This window comes from Scyliorhinus torazame, chromosome 9 (genome assembly GCF_047496885.1).
Source record: "Scyliorhinus torazame isolate Kashiwa2021f chromosome 9, sScyTor2.1, whole genome shotgun sequence".
In the NCBI taxonomy this organism is placed as follows: Eukaryota; Metazoa; Chordata; class Chondrichthyes; order Carcharhiniformes; family Scyliorhinidae; genus Scyliorhinus; species Scyliorhinus torazame.
This window is the reverse complement of record NC_092715.1, coordinates 79,463,718-79,484,006: the sequence shown is the minus strand read 5'-3', so window position 1 is coordinate 79,484,006 and position 20,289 is coordinate 79,463,718. Positions and strand designations below refer to the sequence as shown.

Below are 20,289 nucleotides of genomic sequence, written 5' to 3'. Positions count from 1 at the left end.
ACCCCACTTGTCACCTCCTGCCACTTGGAAAAAGACCCATTTATTCTTACTTTATTTCCTGTCTGCCATCCAGTTTTCTATTCATCTCAATACACTACCCCCAATCTGATAGGCTTTAATTTTACACGCTAATCTCTTATGTGGGACCTTGTTGGAAGCCTTCAAATAAACCACACCCTTTGGCCTCCCCTCATCAACTCTACTAGTTACATCTTCAAGAATTTCAGTGGATTTGTTAAGCATGATTCACCTTTCGTAAATCCTTGCTGACTCGTCTGATCCTGACACTGTTTTCCAAATGCTCTGCTATTAAATCTTTTATAATGGACTCTAGCATTTTCCTCACTGCCGACTTCAGGTTTACTGGTCTATAATTTGCTGTTTTCCCTCTCCCTCCCTTTTTAAATAGTGGGCGTTACATTAGCTACCCTCCGATCCATAGGAACTGTTCCAGAGTCTATAGTATCATGGAAGGTGACCATCAATGCACCCACTATTTCTAGGGTCCTTCCTTCAATACTCTGGGATTTAGATTATTAGGCTCAGGGGACTTATTGGCATTCAATCCAGTCATTTCCCTAATACTGATTTCCTTCAATTCCTCCCTCTCACTAAACCCGGTGTTTACCAACATTTCTGGTACATTATTTGTATCCTTCTTTGTGAATACAGAACCAAAGTATGTATTTAGTTGGTCAGCCATTTCTTTGTTCATCATTATCAATGCCTGTTTCACAAATCCTTTTATCGTCACATACCTAAAGAAGCTTTTACAGTCAGTTTTTATGTTCCCTGCAAGCTTGCTCTCATACTCCAATTTGCTCTTCTTAATCAATCCCTTTGCCCTCCTTTGCTGACTTCTAAATGTCCCCAATCCTCATGTCTATTGTTTTTTCTGGCCAATTTGTATGCCTCTTCCTTAGATCTAATGCCATCTCTAATTTTTCTTCTAAGCCATGGTTTGGCCACCTGTCTTGTTTTGTTTTTGCAGTTCATCCTTTGAATGTTTGCCTTTGCCTGTCCACCGTCATCCCTTTAAATAATGTTCCCCAATCCATCATTTCCAACTCGCACCTCACACCATCGTAGTTTGCTTTAGATTCAGGACCCTGGTCTCAGAATTAACAACGCACTGTCCATCTTGATAAAGAATTCTATCATATTAAATTGTTACAGCGCACTGAGGTAGTGCACAGTCAATTCCAGCCCCACTCGGCCCGGAGTCACAAAGCAAGTGAATTTACCAATAATTCTTAGAAAAATAACCAAAGTCTTTGGTCCTTAACTCTCCAATAATTACAGATACCAGGTTTGTAAGTTTAAACACAGTTACTGTTTATTGGGTGGACAGCATGGTAGCATAGGGGTTAGCACAGTTGCTTCACAGCTCCAGGGTCCCACGTTCGATTCCCGGCTGAGTCACTGTCTGTGTGGAGTCTGCACGTTCTCCCCGTGCCTGCGTGGGTTTCCTCCGGCTGCTCCGGTTTCCGCCCACAGTCCAAAGATGTGCGGGTTAGGTGGATTGGTCATGCTAAATTGCCCTTAGTGTCCAACAAATGTTAAGTGGGGGTTACTTGGTTATGGGGAAAGGGTAAATACGTGGGATTCAGTAGGGTGCTCTTTGCAAGGGCCGGTGCAGATTGGATGGGCCGAATGGCCTCCTTCTGCACTGTAAATTCTATAATCTATGATGATAGCGAGAACTATAATGAAATGTGCAGCATGTACAACTGATTAACTATTAACTAATTCCTGGCTTTAGCTTGCCCTACCCTCTACACATACACACAAGACAGGCAAACATAAGAGTGGAAGGGTTAAAAAAAAGCAAGCAAAAGAGGAAAATAGTCTTTGTTTCAGATGGGTGTTTCTAGTACCCTGCTCCTCTTCAAACCTTCCTCTCAGTTCAAGGTTTTTACTGCAGCTTCATTCAGGCCTTTATAGTTTTAGAAATACAGCATTCACAGCCAATCTGGTGAGAGAGAGATTCTTGGTCTTTGCCTGCAGCCTGTAATGGTTTTCCAGTAGATTCATTCATCCAGGTTCTCTGCAGCCTCTTGGATACAGGACTCACAGCTTTCCTGGAGAGGGAGAAGAAAAGCAGATCCTTGCCTTCCGGTGTCTAGGAGTCGAACTGAAACTCCTTGGAACTCTTAAAAGCATTCTACTTGGAAATGATCCAATCACCACCTGTTATCAGGCAGAGTACAGCCTGGCCGGCGAATTCATTGGCCCCTAGCCAATCAATCAAACCAAGTCCCAGTCCATTTCTCTCTCTCGTGCCAAGTCAGCTCTTGTCTCCTGTAACATTCACTCTGCTGCTTTACTTAAAGATACATGTCCATTAATCACTCATGGATCATAAATGATAACGATAAAACAATGGAAAGAGGAAATAAAGGAATAAACAGGAAGGATCCTTACAGGATAAATATGGTACGATATATGGTAACTCTTTCAGTTTCCGAGCCTCACACTCGGACATTCACAGCATTCTCCTGAACAACAGTCCTCAGAACACAGCCTGTAGCTGCAATCAATCTGCTCTCTCCAGGCATGTCACCTCCACCCTCATATTCCCCTCCACAAATATTTTTCTTCCCTGCTCCTCATCCAAGCCATAAACATTCACACCTGCCTCCTTCATCTGCTTGTAGTAGTAGAGCACACAAACCTTGTGGTGACCTGACGACTAGGTGGTTGGCATCCTGTGAGGAGGTCTTGTTCCAGCAGGTTTTAGATGGCAGCAATGACTTGCCATGAGAGCCTGAAACTTCTGTGGAACTGATGCTCTTAACATGTTGAGAGATGGTCCTCTGTCTGTAGATTCTGTCCTGGGGCGGGGGAAGAGGGGTGGTCTCATCTCCTTGCAGCTGGTATATTGGGTGTCCATCTCTTTTGCCTTGGGAGGGGCATACAGTGAATGAGAATGTAGCTGGTGCTGCTGGTGTAGCCCATGCTGGAGTTGGCGTTATTGGCAGTGGTGTTGCTTCTCCTCTCACCCCTCATCAGAGATGTGAGGTTCAGCTGCATAAACTGCTCCGATGCCTTGGTAAAGGCTGATGGCAAGCAAGTGCAGTTGATGATGAGTGACATGCTAAATGGATAAAGTGCCTTCCAAAAAGTTGACAATTATCTATCAAGCAATGAAAGCACTGAGTTAACTATTATGAACAGCAGTCTCTCACCTGGCCATGGTTGGAGCCAGTTTCATTGGTAAAAGCCTTCCAGTTTGTCAGTTTTGCTGACAAACCTCTTTATGCTGTGCACTTGCCTTGATCATCCTGGCATGTTGTTGACAGTTCAGGAAACATGTACCCTGACTGATAAAACGCTGAAATGATGGCTAAAATAGTGTTTAATGATCTATTTCGAATATTTTAATTACTTACTCAATAGCTGCTTGAGGGTGGCCCGCTCGCCGTCAACCCTATCATGGTGAAACTCGAAAGAGGGAGAAATGATTCTAGGATCCTTATCCAATGTCACTTTTAGTGAATGTAATTTTCTGCACACACCCAAACTTCCCCATGTGTCTCAGTGAAGATTCTTCAGTTTGTTTGGTTGTATAGTCTTGCAAATCGTGCTCACACACCCCATAAATGTCACAGCACTGGATCAAACACCCAACAACAGCAAGTCGATGTTCATTAGCCTGCAAAATCTCTGTGGACAGCCATCAGCATACTAAAAGATGAGCACCATTTCTTCACCATTGACCACAAAGTCCAGGCATTGTTCTTGATTATTTTATTTCTGCTACCATCTAGTAGAAATACTCACTGATGTAAGATAATATAAAAACACTGTTTGCTGGTAATTGATAACGCAAAAAACACCTAGAACGTCCGATTTCCCGATGATCGTAATCTGTAACCCGCCTCTCCCCATCAAAATGCATTGGTGGCCCCCTCGAAGTCCTGATGCATTGACCATGTAGGAATTGTCCAGGAAGTTTGGACTTCCAGTGGGCAATTCTCCTGCATCTGGAACTTCCGAAACATTGAATTAGAGACAAAGACTTTGGATGATAACTAGAATAGTTACCCAGGAAAGGTTAGGAGGATTTTTTAAAAGTTCTAACTCCTGGGTAACTATATCTCTGACTCGCCCCCCCCCCCCCCCCCCAGACTCCCCCACCTGACTTTCCCTGGCCCTCCAACCAGCCCTGACCCTCCAAAGTACCTTCTCGATCAGACTACCCACCCCCCCCCCCGTCTCCCCACTGAACCCTCAAACTACCCAACTAACCTTTCAACCCAACAACCCTCCTGAACCCGACTAGCCGCTAACATCTGACCCAACCTACCTGCTCATCCACTTCATGCCACCTGTTGTATGTTGGTTGTCACTGGCTAAGGAACAACTGCGGAGACCTAGGTATGTCTGAACAATAGCTGGATGAATTCAAGACTATAGGATTACTTAAAGCTTTGACAAAGAGTCATTCAGACTCGAAACATTAGCTCCCTTTTGTCTCGACCGATGCTGTCAGACCTGCTGAGATTGTCCAGTGTTTTCTGTTTTTGTTTCAGATTCCAGCATCCACAGTAATTTGCTTTTATTTAGTCAAAGCCATGAGCTTTGCTTACTACGTCTGGACTTAGTCATGTGACTCTCACATCATGTAGGCGGTAGTTTCTCCAGTCTCACACATTAAACCTTTCAGCCCTGAACGCCTTACTACTGCATGACCCTATCCCCTCACCCACATACCTACCACACACACTTACCGTCACTCCGTAGGTTCTCAAAAGTGACTTTGGGAGCTTTAAACTCTTTACTTATCAGAATATAGCAGCTAGCACTGTAAAAAGGCTTGACTTCCCTCGATCATCCTGCACTACAAGTAAGGATTCAGAACATTTATTTGGTTTGGTTTGCAAGGCTGGGCCAGAAATATGGAACTCCATCTTCGGGTAAAAAATAGGAGCACAGTGACAATCCAACAGTGATTGCGACTCCACGTAAGATTCGGCCCCAGATGAACTAATTGTGGAGATTGCACTGATAACATTATATACAAGGTCCGCCTGTGATTAAAGTAGCTCAGTGAGTACTTTCTGGGCAGCAGCTTTCAGATTGAATTTTAAGCTAAAACTGATTTCATGGTTTTCATTTTTTTCCTTTTTACTTTGCCTTAAAATGTTGTTTCTTTTGCAATATGTATTATCTACTTAGGTTACAAAGTCCTAGTCTGTTTAAATGACGTGAACTAGTAAAAAAAATACCCAAGTTCACACTGTTTTTACAAGCTTATGTATGAAGAAGAAATTAGGTCATTTGCAACGGTTATTTACAGATTTATCTTTTCTTTAAAAATTCTAAACACACAACAAAATTGTGCAGACACTAAACTGCAAAGAATTTGGCCCACAAGTTATCACCCTCAGGCTGCTGATTCACTTGGATATGCATATCTTTAAAACAATTCCAAGTCTTTAACTAATAGTGAAATATCTACTCAGAAGAAGCTTGCCATACATTTCATATTTAAATAAAGGAACAAAGCCAATTATATATTTGTTGTAACAGTTTAATGAGCATTTTTTTCAATCTAAGAAACTTTACAATTTAAAGAACATACAAATGGTGTAATACATAATGTGCTGAACAATAAACCAAGACACAACGCTAATTAGTATTCAGGAACACAAAGAAAAGTGAAGGTAAAACTATTAAATACAATACTGTTGTGCCTGCAGGAACAAATACAAAAATGTAAAACATTGGGATAAGGAAATTCATTTTACACATAGTTCATGCAATGTTGTGCAGTGCTGGGCAGCCATCAAGATATGCTTCAAATTTTATACAGCAACTTCTATAAGCTATCTGCATAAATTAAATTTGCCCTAAAAACCTAAAGTCATATTATTTCTCAATTTTATATGGAACCTGAACTGATAAATTGATTCTTTCAAATACTCATGGACCACACATAATAAAGATTGGAATTTGTAATATGTATTGTTTAAATTCACTGAAAAGTAAGACATGTTTCGATTTTATTCTTAATGGAAGAAACAAATTGGAATTCAGACTATTTGGTGACTGCTTATTACGTCAAATTGATTTGAAGAACAAAGTGAAAGAGCACTTTTTCTTTTCTTGGGCGTGTAATATAGTTGTGGCAATGTCACTGGTATAGAGATCTGTGACAGCTTCTGGTACAATGACTAGAAATCATGAATTTCTACCTCCTGGAATTTCATTCTAATCCTGCACTCGCAGGAACAATTCCTTTCAGCAGTTTCTTCAGCCCAGTAGAGACCAAATAGAAATGTAATACAAATACTGTGACTTTTCCAATTACTGTACAAATAATTTAGGGCAAAGGGTTAACTTCTTTAGGCCTATCTGGCAAAACAAATTTAACTGGTTAAAATATATGTAACATTTTGTATGCATGAGAATAAAAGTCAGATTACCTGTTTTCCAGAATGAGTCTAACTACCCAAGTTCAGCATTAATGGTACAGTCAATTTGATTCGGAAGGAACTGTACTTAAAAAAAAATCAAGTTGTCTGAAAAACATAGTATGGCCGCTCTTTGGCCCAACTCAGCTAAATTTAGATTAAAAAAACATTATTAAGCAATAGTTTTTAGAGTAATTCATCAATGTTTTCTTTCAAGAAATTCAGTTAAGTTTTAAAGTGTAGATCGCTCAAAATAAGTTTAAAAAAAAATTTCCAATACACTTAATTTCTGTAAGTGTATGAATTTCATAAAATGTTTAGACTACGTAAAAATGGATGTGCAATTTTTTGATACTTGGGAGAAAGCATAGTAGATCAAAACAAAAAAGGCCCATAAGCATTTATTTGATACAGTACCTCCTTCTGTAAATTAATAGTTTGGAACACAATTTGTTAAACTTTGCAGTTTTTATGTAAGTGCAATTTATATCATGTGCCTATAAATGAGATGCAACATATATCACTGGATTCTATAGTGACATGTATCTTTATGAATGTTTTACCTAGAATTTGTCATTTTGAAGTTAGAAGAAAATATACTCAAGTGCTCCGTTAAAAAAAACCATAGATATTCAGGGCAAACTGATATTTCAATTAGAAGAGCTGAATTTAGTGTTTTCTGGCAGTTTCTGTTTAGTTGGCTGAAATTGTTAATACAATCCACATCAGAGATTCCAGAAATTGTTAAGCATGCTCGACAAGGCAAAAATCAAATACAAAAAAACCCAAAATAATAAAGAATTGGCTAATTCGGTGACATACTAACAATAACTACAGAAATACACTTGCTACAATGGAATCAATTTGCGCTTTACAACAGTATTTTACAGTATAAACCATAGTCAAGACAAAGTTTCTTACACAAACTACATTATTTTACATACACATCAGAACGACTTTTGGAACAATTACCACTCTGTTATTGCAGCTACCTATCCATCGCAGACTTAAATTTATTTATATTTGCCTTTAATAATCTCTTGTGCAAATGTTGGAAAAATAGTGGCAAATGGTGAAAGATCACTGGATTTTCTAATTCCAAAAGTGTGTGTGGCCAATTAGATCCCAAGAGTGATGCTGATGGGAATTTCCCATTCGAGGTGGGATTTCCTCTCAGACAACCATTTCTCAATGAGAGGCACAAAGTAAAGGCAATATTATAGAAATCATAGCAAAACACAAGGTAAAATTGTCACAAAATTAATTTTCACAACTAACTTATATGGTTTACAAGTTAGCCTTTTGAACTTCACTGACTTGAACAAATCCACTAATCGGAAATAGTCTGTGCTGTACTATGGTTCTACTTGCACAATTGTAACATAGCAACTAATCTCAGTATGTGATCTCAAAGACACCAATCAAATGTGAACTATAACTTCGGATAAAAGCAAAATGCTGCAGATGCTGGAGATCTGAAATAAAAATAGGAAGTGCTGGAAAAACTCAGCCGGTCTTGCAGCATCTGTGGAGTGAGAAACAGAGTTAACGTTTTGTGTCCAATATAACTCATATTGATATGGATTAAAAAAATTAACACTATAATTTCAGATGTTGGAATCACTATTCATCACAGTACATTTTTAATTAACCAAAATATCCCTACAGTCAAACAATTTGGACAAATTAAAAGTTCATATACTAAAAAATTGGCTGCTAAAAATGTTCAATTGTTTGGTGGATGTTAAGCCAATGGTCTGAAGCCAGAAGAGGGACTGAGAGATTGGAAACGCAGTTTATTAAATTTATTGACCTAACAAGTGTGATACAATGATATATTGGACTAAACTGTACTCCAGTTTAGAAAAATGAACAGTGCTATCTCATAATATTCAGTGCTTATATGAACCGAAGGGAGAGACCATGCATATACAAATAATTAATGCAGTTAAAATATAGACCCTCGAAACAAATTACCCCTGTGTGTAAAACATCAAAAACCATTTGGGTGATTTATGTCTATGTTTTTGGTGGAAACAGGGTGGTAGTGGAATATAAATCATGGTGCAGCCCTAATTCTCCCATTCCCATTGACAATCGGCTGACTGCAATTTTGGAGCAATCTGGGAGACAGGTGAGCAGTGTCTTTCCCGGAACAAGTGGCAGATTATACTTACATTGTATGAAAACCAGGGGTCCTACACCACATTTAGGATCCCAATACAAGTCTAGTCAACAGTGTGCACATTTTGATTGGAACTATAAGCTTTGACATTTTCAAAACTCTTCCTGTTCATTGCAGGACTCCTGCAATTTCCCACCACAACCCCCTTAACGTTTGGCTTGGTTCCACAGAGCAGCTGCAGATGTCCCACCTTTTCCCAACCTGGCTGTTCAGTGTTGGAGGTTCAGCAATATTATTGAAATGAGGCTTGATCATGCATGGTTCAGATCTCACGCTGAGAGAAATACCGTGACCATCCCGGCCAGATTTATTCAAATTTTAAATATCACCCCTGTTGCTTTAAGAATAATTTTGATATACCTCATTTCTCAGCAAGAAAATCAAATGAACTTTAATGAGTTATAAATAGTTTATAAAATGGAGACAATAAACAACAAAGCAAGAAAGCACATTTTCTTTCAGGTTGTTGGTGGTGGGCAGTGGCTTATGAAAATATAAACCATTTATCTGCTATCAATATGTAACCCAAATGCTTAATGCGCAAATGCTGCGATACTTTTTGCATTTAAACAGTTTAATATAACAAGGCTAGATGAACCGCTTGGAGGAGTAACACTGTCCATCTCAGTTCTAAGGAACATCTCTCCAGAATTCTAAAACAAGACAAAATATAACTAAGTTTTAATGTAGTCAGGAATCCAATGAAGCTTACAGAGATAATAGCAATTTGGCCTGGTTCAGTTTAAAAAAAAGTCTGAAAGTTTAAAATGTCTTTCTTTAGCACAAGCCGTGACTTGTACAACAATTTTACTTGCATGCTCAGATCATTTGGTGAGAACAGGCCAGTTCTTCCCAGAACCAGAATGCTCTAAATCACAACATTAAATATGCCATATACTGGCATAACTTCACAAAAGTCACAAAAATGTCATCATATTTCAGCAAACTGTCACTAAAGGAAAGCTACCTCTAACCACCTTGACAATAGGCATTGTATTCAGACTGAAATTCAAAATTGTATGTGATTACTATGCATTTGACTTGGTACTGGCATTACGTTTCTGGTTAACATATAAATCATCTTCAAATGATAATACAAGAAAAAAGGTCTGACTGACTATATTAGTTATTTTTTTGGGGTGTGGCGATGCCTTTTTTGTTTCACTTATACATATCATTTCATGCAAGCAAAAGGTTATAATGATCAAATTGTCGTACAGAAATTTCATATCTGTTAGGGCCTTTTCAAATGAGGAACCATAGAAAGGATTACACATACAATTTTCCTATTTTGTTATTTCACCGAGGGTTCACCGATTGCTTCGCTTCTCAATACACTTTAAGAGGGATCCACTGCTATAATTTTAACGCATAACCATATGTCACAAATACATTGATCAGTTGCAAAAACTTCCTCCGATGTTGTATTGTGCAATCATTATCACTAATTCCCACGTCGAAGTCTCTGAAAAGTTAAAAAAACACCTTCTATTCTTAAATTTATTAGCCTCCAATAGAAATTGTATCAGGTCAACTGCACTGAGTGAATTAACCTCAATCTTTTACAGCATGATTGTATAATTCTTCAACATGTATAATTAAAATGTATTTTAAAATCATTATTCCATGTGGGAAAATTTTTGTAATTCCCATCTTCCTTTTATGTGGTCTGAGAACTGAAAAATCTAGTTTGTACAAAAATTTTACACTGATTCCACTCTCAGTCCAGAAAACATTCCCATAGGAAAAGGCCCTAACTGCAGTAACTTTGAGAACCCTCAATTTCATACACATACAAATCAAAAACCAAACAAAACAAAAACTGCAGTTTGTTACAATCTACACATAATGTACATTTACAATATATCATTTTGCACAGAAGGAAGAATAAGGAATACATGAAAATTTACAAAAGATAGTTTCATTTTCAATTATTTTTTAAAAAGAGGTAATGGCTAAATGCAGATCTTTATGGGGCGACATTAAATGAGGAAGATTGGCCATCTTCTGTTAGTGGTGGACCATGATCACACAGGTTCTACAATTTACCTCAAATGTTTCTAATCGCATGCCCAGATCACTACTTCTCAACACATTTTACTGTCATCAGGGTAAAGGGAAAAAAAAAAGAAATAAAAAGAAAATTCTGCAATTTCTGAGCTGCAATTACAATAGCACTTATTGGCTATTATCAGTGATCATATGCATATTCCATGTAGCGTTCAACACTGATATGCCAGAACTGTAGTTAGGACCTGAATCCACCACCACACTCAAGATTAAAAGACAGGCTCTCTCCTATGACACAGGACAATTAATGTAGTTCTAATTCAATGAATAACACTTACTGAACACAATGTTAAGTGCAAGATATTCATTTGCTTTTCTTTTTCCCTTCCATGTTTATCTTATCCTATGGTGTTTGCTAGTATATTTGTTCTGCTAACCAGCAATGATGTCTTATAAAGCATAAAAAGAGGTATTATTCAGAGCCTGTTTATGCAATACAAAATTTCAAGTAACATAACTTGAGATATTTAGACTAAAAAATGAATTTGGAAGGGATACAGAAAAAAAGAAGACACACATTAAGCCATGTTCTGATTGTATTCTTTCAAACAGCTGAATCAAGCACACCATGTCTTATTAAACTGTGGGAGGTCATGTAAGTTACTGTGTGACGCCTAGGTGAGGCATCTCCTACATTTAAATGGTTGAATTGTTCAGTCTCTGAGGTTTTGTAAACTTAAAAAGAATATTTTGGACCCGCTTTCAGTACACAATGAGACACTATTGTCATTTACAGAAGAAACAACAGGGTCTTTGCTAGAATCAAAACCTCTGTTTCCTGTAGACCTTTGTAAAATATTTCATTCTTCTCTTGGATGTACTTATTTAATCTTTTAAGAGGGCAAACCATTCTGGTCTTGATCAAGAGGATGGATGCAAGATCACACACTCATTGTCATGCTTGGTGAATACTGTGAAGAACAAAGAAAACAGCATGTGAATGTAACTTAAGCATCAAATTTTATTCACAGATATATGGAAATAATGTCAACATACTATGAATATAAACATCTTTACAAATCAATTCTGCTTATTACATTCTAATCAATATATAAGCACGATTTAGAATATTTTCCAATAGCCCAGGAAAAAGGGTTATGATTTCAAGTCTACAGTACTCCAATTCTCCCACTAGGTGCAGCTATTAGGGCTATAAACAGGTACGCAACAATACCTGGAATGAGGGGCCTGATGGGCCTAACACAGCTGCCTTGAGCATTATGACGGCATTTGCTTGATATATGGGGCGGGATTCTGCCGTAATCGGTGGGGCGGGCAACTCCAGCGTGACGACGTGACGTGAACCACTCCGCGTCGGGTCGCCCCAAAGGTGCGGAATCCTCCGCACCTTCAGGGGCTAGGCTCGCCCTGGAGTGGTTTGCACCCTGCCGGCCGGCGGGGAAGGGGCTTGGCGCCACGCCAACCGGCGCCGAAGGGCCGGCCGGCGCGAGTTGGCGCATGCGCAGGAGTGCCAGTGTCTGCTGGCGTCATCCCGGCGCATGCACGGGAGGGTTCATCTTCGCATCAGCCATCGCGGAGGGCCACAGTGGCCGATGCGGAGGAATAGAGTGCCCCCATGGCACAGGCCCGCCCGTGGACTGGTGGGCCCTGATCGCAGGCCAGGCCACCGTGGGGGCACCACACGGGGCCAGATCCCCCCGCGCCCCCCCGAGAACCCCGGAGGCCGCCCGCGCCGTCAGGTCCCGCCGGTAAGGACCTCCTCCAATTTATGCCGGCGGGACTGGCAAAAAACGGGCGGGACTTCGGGCCATCGCGGGCCAGAGAATTCGGACGGCCCCGGGGCCCATTGAGTCACGCCGGTCCCCGCCATTCTCCGAGGCGGGCGGTGCGATTCACGCCGGGGCAATTTTTGGGGGGCCGGAGAATTCAGAGGACGGCGGGGGCGGAATTCACGCCAACCCCCGGCGATTCTCCGACCCAGCGGGGGGTCGGAAAATCCCGCCCCAGGATTCTGAGTGCTGCTTATGATTCAAGGTTTCCCCCATCTCCATTTTGGTCTGGGTTGCATGACGCTTAAACTGAAGCTTTTACAATGTTTCAACAGAAGTCTGCCAATATCCACCTCCTTCCCCACAGGCAACTGTGGCAACTCACTAAACCTACTATGATAGCTCTTTTCAGCCAGGTGACCACTACCACTGAGAAGGACAGGAGCAGAAATATTATTGGAATCCTATCAACTTTGAGTTCCCCTCCAAGTCATCCACCATACTAACCTGAACATATACCACTGTTCCTTTTAAAGCACTTGTTAGAAAAATCAATCTTCAATTATTAACTTTCTCAGATTTTTCAACCGCTTCTTCCTCAGGAAACACATCCACTTACACTGTCGACTTAACTTTACAACTGTTACTCTTTGAATAAAGCAGCTATTTCTGAAGCCCCTTTTTTATTACTTTTCTTTTCTAAATTTGTGTCCCCTGAGTATTTGAACCCTTAAGCATAATCTCTTTACACTGAATAGTTTAATATTTGAAAATCTAATTTAACAAATTTACTTTGCCCAAACTTTTGAATATTGTTTTTAAAAGACAGGAGGTGGGATTCTCCTGTCCGTCAGTCCCGCTTTCCTGGGCAACGCGCCCTCACCGGTAGCGCAATTCTCCGTTCCCGCTACCTGTCAATGGGATTTCCCATTGTGATCACCCCATGCTGCCGGGAAACCTGCAGGTGCGGGTGCATTGCCAGCGCACGGAGAATCCCCCCCCCAGTGAAGAATCCAACCCAGAATGTTTCTGAATACTTTAAATCAAATCACACAAAAGAACGCAAGTCGCAAGAAGGCTTAGAAAAACAGCGGGAGATAGAGAATGCTGACAAACAGAAAGGCTTGAAACAATTAAAAAGTGCCCACATACGTTGGGGGCCTTTTAACTATCAGAACAATTTAAACTTATAAACAAAGATTGTTGAGTAGTGCTAATGAACAAATGACTCTAAAATAAGTCTTGAATGGATTAACTTCCTTTCAACAGTGCAACCTCATGGTCAGATTATCAATACTAAGATGTAGCAACTATATTCAAGGCACTTTGTTTCATTGTATTAAGGATTAGAACTGCAAGGTGGTTCCATTATGAAATCTTATGAACCATGTGATCCTGTTAGTTTGCAGTGAAATTACAGTTAACCACACATTCAATCAACAGGACTTTAGCAAAAACTTGAAATGTCTTGCATTGTTTCAGAAATAATAGATCTGTTCAATGAGAAAGGATTAATATAAATGTTTAATTTAATCTCAGGAAAATATCATCTATAAACTATTTAGGTATTGCTGTCATGGATTATGATGCCACATGAATTCACCACGGTAGCACAAGTGATTAGCACTGTGGCTTCACAGCGCCAGGATCCCAGGTTCGATTCCCTGCTGGGTCACTGTCTGTGCGGAGTCTGCACGTTCTCCCCGTGTCTGCGTGAGCTTCCTCCGGGTGCTCCGGTTTCCTCCCACAGTCCAAAGACGTGCGGGTTAGAGGGATTGGCCATGATAAATTGCCCTTAGTGACCAAAAAAGGTTAGGAGGGTTACTGGGTTATGGGGGTAGGGTGGAAGTGAGGGCTTAAGTGGGTCGGCGCAGACTCGATGGCCGAATGGCCTCCTTCTGCACTGTATGTTCTATGTCTATGTATGTAAATAATAGCTTTATTCCTCAATCCAAGACATCCATAATTCCAGGTGTTGAACACTGTAAAGTTTCACACATGGAAGTAACATCAGTCATGATTTCTAATCTTTCATGATATTCACAAGTTCTGCTATAAATGTGTGTGGATTTTGAGTGAGGACACAGTCAACCTCAGCTATGAAGCTCTTATATTGTTGAACAGGCAGCCAATAATAATCACAGATGATGAAGGCCCATTTGCAAGAGGTACTTGTGGGAACCTGCACCAATGGATCTGTGATTGAAAAGTGGAGAAACCAGAAAAAGGCAAAAATTAAGAAAAACTGTCCATCAGCCATACAATCGTCTTGGCATTACTAACTGAATGCCCCCAAAATGTTTCCTAAATGTTTAAATGCTATGCTAAACAAACCATAATGCATTGGCATGAAAATATAACTAGAAAGCCAAGGATTATTTTTGGTCAGTCCAATATGGAACAGAATCTGTGTTCTGATATTCCAAGACCCTTGTACAAAATGACCATTCAATTACATTGAAAAATAGAACTTTGTTCATGCGCTTCAATGCAGGCAGCTGATTTTACCATGTCTTTTCTTAACATTTATAATACTAATTTTAAAGTTTTAGAAATTCCCAGGAATCTGATAGACTGCCGAAGTACTTTTGAAATAGAGGCCAGAATTTTCTCAAATGCAAAGTTGTCCTGGGACTGCAAGCAAATTGCAAGCCCATGGAGAGGGGCCACGAGTCGCCATGAGGGAGATTACTAGCGGCAACCAATTAAGAGGCCGCTTCTGGGACCACCGTCTATTTAATAATGACAGCCTGCCTCTCAAGAGCCAAATCAGAGGGCCAGCAGCTTGATAGGGCTACCCATGGAGAAAGAAAAGGACTCCAACATTTTGCGCCATCCTCAGAGGCCAGGAAGGCTCTTTTATTTGATGTGCTGGGAGCAGGCAGACAGGTCCCAATGATCAGATAGCAGAACCTTCCAGCAGTAGCTTCAGAACACAAGCAGCAGTCACCTTTTGGGCAGTGGAATCACCATTCTAGAAGCCCCACCCCAACTCCAACCTCAGGAACCTGCTAAGAGCTGTCAGGGTTGACCTGGCAGTCACCAAAAGGAGGCTTATTCTGACACTCGTAAAATGCCTTTAGGGGTGGAACTGGCACTTAAATGGTCCATTAATTATTTGAACTGACCATCTACCTCTGGTCCGTGGGTGGCCACACCACAACAATGGTTTTAGGAAGACATCAGGCTCTCCTCCCAGTGCCTTTGATCAACGGTTGATGAGGCCTCCCACCTCCCAGCCCATTTACAGAGAGGACTGATAAAATCCAGCCCACAAGTTCACATTGGTTTAGAGATTTACTATAGCTGATGCAAAATCAAAGTAGTGTGAGATGGAGCTGGTCTTACTCCCTTGACTCTCACTTGGCTGTAAGGTTTGGAAGCAAATCCCAACTATACTGTCACATTGCACATTAAAATCACTTCCCATCCTTGCAAATGTGGTAGCATAACTAAAGGATCAGGGGAGTGATTCTCCGACCCCCCGCCGGGTCGGAGAATCGCTGGGGGCTGGCGTGAATCCCGCCCCCGCCGTGCCCCGAATTCTCTGCCACCAGAGAATCGGCGGGGCGGGAATCGCGCCGGCGATTCTCCAGCCCGCGATGGGCCGAAGTCCCGCCGCTGTCAACCCTCTCCCGCCAGCGGGGATTCAACCATCTTTTGAACGGCGGAAGCAGGTGGCGCGGGCGGGCCCCGGGGTCCTGGGGGGGGGGGGGGGGGGGCGGGGCGATCTGGCCCCGGGGGATTCCCCCACGGTGGCCTGGCCCGCGATCGGGGTCCACCGATCCGCGGGCGAGCCTGTGCCGTGGGGGCACTCATTTTCTTCCGCATTCGCCATGGGGATGCGTGGGGATGCCGTGAGCGGCCGCTGATGCTCCCGCGCATGCGTCGCCCGGCGAAGACCTTTCGGCGCCGGCTGGCGTGGTGCCAAAGGCCTTTCCTGCCAGCCGGCGGAGCGGAAACCACTCCGGCGCAGGCCTAGTCCGTCAAGGTAAGGGCTTGGCCCCTAAAGGTGCGGAATTGGGGTGGCATGCGCCGGAGTGGTTCCCACCACTCCATTACGCCGGAACCCCCCGCCCCGTCGGGTAGGGGAGAATCCCGCCCCATGTGTGCACAGTAATGAAGCATACCGATATCGGCTAATTCACTTATATATCGATCAAATTAATTTGAATGTTTGATCAATTATTAATAATTCATACAACAAGTTGACAATTAATCACTGAAAAATTGAAGTGATCCATTTCACAAGTAAGTCCTTTCTATGGTTTCATGCTTGGCTGAGTGGTTGCACTCGTCTCCGAGGTCAGATGGTTCTGGATTGAACACACTTGAGACACAATGAAATACTCTAGACAGATGTTTCAGTTCAGTAATCAATCTTTTTTGTTGCCACCTGTTCCATAATTCTAAAGTAGGGAGGTAGGGAGTGTGCGTGCGCGCCCAGGTGCATCTGGGCATGTGTTATGCCTGTGCCCAAGTCTGAACACTGTGGTTTCAAAACCCATTCCAGAAACTCAAAAACATAAACTTATCTGACATTTTAGATAAGGAGTGTGGAATGTCTGTACTCTTGGAGGTGCCATCTTTTGGATCAGATATTAAATGCCCTGTGTACCTGTTCCAGGAGATGTAAAAGGTCCCATTGCATTATTCAAAGAAGAGCAGTGGCATGTTCCTAATGTCAAGGCCAACATTCACAACAAAAAGATTAGTTAGTCATTTATCTAATTGCTGAATGCAGGACCCTGCGATGTGTGAATTCACAGTAACTGCACTTCAAAGACAATTATTTGTCTGTAAACCACTTTGGGGCATCTTGTCTGTGTGAAAGGTGCTAAAAATTGCTATTTATTTTTCTAATTTGAATAAATGAATTTCCTTGAAGATTATTAAATCTGTCTTTGTAAAGACTAGCCAAATTATTATCCACATTGTAGGAGCCTCTTTCATCCATAAATATCTGACTAATGACTTCTGTCATCTTATTTCTGATGGAAACAAAGCCAATTGTGTGAATTTCTCTTCAGTCATAGAATCATACAGCACAGAAAAGGTCCTTCGGCTCATCGCATCTGCGCCAGTCAAAAACAACCACCGAATCACTCTAATCCCATTTTCCAGCACTTGGCCCATAGCCTTATATGCCCTGGGATCGGAAGTGCACATCTAAATACTTCTTAAATGTTATGAGGGTCTTAGCCTCCACCACCCTTTCAGGCAGCGAGTTCCAGATTCCCACTACCCTCTGGGTGAAAAAGGTTCCACTCACATCCTCTCTAAACCTCCGGGGGTCTCTAATGGCCTGGGAGACACCCCCTATCCCAACCCCCCCCGACCTGGGAGATACCCCCCCACACCCCCAGGTGCATTATGCCACATCCGTGTTTATGTGGACCAGTACTAAACGGTGCCCTGGAGAGGCCTTGCAGGCATGGCAGTTAGGTCCCCGCACCGAGAAAATCCCACGAACACATAATTAAATGAGCCAAATGGCTTATTTAAATATGCAGATCTGGATCACGCCAGATTGCGACATCTCACGAGACTCCGTTACATCTTGCGAGGCGTTCTGAGTAGACAAATCTCATGAGAGGCCTCTCGCAAGATTCAACGGCCTTGTCCCAACACCAAGTTGGATGTGACGGAGCCGTAAAATCGTATCCATCTTCTTTGTGAACATATGAAATAAGCTTGGTAAGATCAGCTCAATCAAACTGATTCTACAGGATGTAACACTTTATATGGGTATTCAAATAGCCAATTTTTCACAAAAATATGGTTGAATCACAAAATTAACATTACCATACATCAATTCACAATTCTTGTATTAGATGTAATAATATAACTTTACCTTTACTGCACTTTTTCATAAGGAAGAAACCAATTCTATATGTAAATGTTGATTATAAATGAACTGAACTTTCGGGCATAGAACGGGACTCAAATCTGCTATCATACCCAACTTGAAGGTTTAAGTATTCTAACTCAAAACCTTTTATGCCATTGACTGTAATCAGTATTAGTTTGACTAGACAGCTCCCATATGTAACAGTTTTTCATAAGATATGGACTCATGATTAACATAAATTTTGGAAAACAAAATTGAAAGGTGACAGGTTACACTGTTCTAAACATACCTCACAATGGCATTCTTAACTATTTGCTGCTGCGTAGTTAAAGACTTTGAAGATATTTATTTTGAAATCAATACTCAAGCATGTATATTTACAAATTACACTGGCACCATTTCCACAAATGTATTTCTGTCAAAAACAGAACCAAAAACTGTTTCTTATAAAACTCGCTCTTGGCATGCAGACAACACTGGCACGACTGTATATATTCTCTTAATTTCCCTGTAACGGCAGTGGTAGGCCTTTTTCTTTAAAAAGCTGCAGTCCTTAGCTCTTGGTCCTCTTTAATTAAAAAATTTTTTCCCCAATTAAGGGGCAATTTAACGTGGCCAATCCAACTACCCTGCACATCTTTGGGATGTGGGGGTGAGACCAACACAGACATGGGAAGAATGTGCAAACTCCACACGGACAGTGACCTTGGGCCAGGATCAAACCCGGGTCCCCGGTGCCATGAGGCAGCAGTGCTAACCACTGTGTCATCGTGCCGCCCTGGTCCTCTTACCATAGGATTAAATAGGGAATTCCAGGATCTTAACCCAGCAACAATGACGGAACAACCGGATTTGGTGTTGCTGCTTTTTTATTCTGAGGAACTCCTTCAGTAACATGGATTGGCACTCTAATGGCTGTCCAAAACCACATAAAACATTGTTCTTTGTGTCAGGTTTGACTCCAGCCAGAGGAGAATTTTCTCCCTAACCTAAGTTGAGTTGAATGCTGCTTTAACATCAAGCCACTCTCACTTCTCTAGCCTTTAGCTCGCGTCCATTTCTCTGTCAAGGCTATAATGACATCTGGAATCCAGTGGCCCTGGTGGAACCCAAACTGGGCAGATAATTGCTGAGTAATGATCATCAGGACAGATGCAAGAATGCCAAATTTCAAAGGGAGCCACAATTTATACTGCATTAGAAAAGGGTGTTGATTGGTTGGCAAGTCAGCACTGATTGGTCAAGGAGTTGCCATGTAGAATGCATCAGGGAACCATTTCCCCCTTGCTTATGTTTAATTCAAAAATGTTGCAAATCATCTCCAGTTCCTTTTGCCACATTATTCATTTGTGTGGTAGACAGAGCATATTTTTGGCCTGATGGCAGCATCCTGTTAGTCTAAAATACCACTCATGTTGGAAGTGCATAGTTCTGACAGTAACCTCTCTAATGGTAGCCTCTTCCTGGTCTTTGTAATCCTGTCTGTTCCCATGATCTTGATAATGTGATCAAATACATTGAAGGACAGTTGGGTCTTGTCGTGATTATGTCTCCTCAGTTTCATCTGGAATTCTTCATCCCTCGCTACTTCAGCTGAGTGATTTTGCCCTTGTTTGAAAGAGGGATTCAGGAGAACGATTTGGTCAAACAACTCCACAAGCTTAAGGGATACTGATACTAACTACTCACCTTCGGACTGTTTATACCCATAGAACCTCTGGTGCAGCTGATTACCACTGCCCCCAATCACTTTTGCAGGCCTTCAAAGGTCAATTGTGGGCTTGTTTGGACATCAACACCTCTCCCGGAATTTCTGTAGACTTTTCCGAGCAGATGCACCAGTTAGAAAGCTGCCTGCTCCTTCTCAACAAGGCCTGGATACCATGACCATCTATGCATATTCAATATGGTCTTCAGCCACATTTTCTTCCAATACATACTGTTAGGAATTGGGTGCAATTAAGTTTTAAAAATAAAATTGGGATAAAATAAAATAAAAAGGGGAATTGATAAGGGTTGTTGTCTGAAGGGTGT

General features: G+C 41.5%; 1 protein-coding gene across 11 annotated transcripts in view; it reads right to left on the bottom strand.

The window, feature by feature from the left end:
* Positions 1-5,515: 5,515 nt before the first annotated feature.
* Positions 5,516-20,289, bottom strand: part of ssbp2b (single stranded DNA binding protein 2b) — a 645,808-nt gene continuing 631,034 nt past the window's right edge. For all 11 annotated transcript variants that reach the window (XM_072516205.1, XM_072516207.1, XM_072516208.1 and 8 more), the window contains one exon: positions 5,516-11,585. In XM_072516205.1, the coding sequence (XP_072372306.1) occupies positions 11,556-11,585 (30 nt within the window). In that variant the 3' untranslated portion in view covers positions 5,516-11,555. The remainder of the gene's footprint in view (positions 11,586-20,289) is intronic.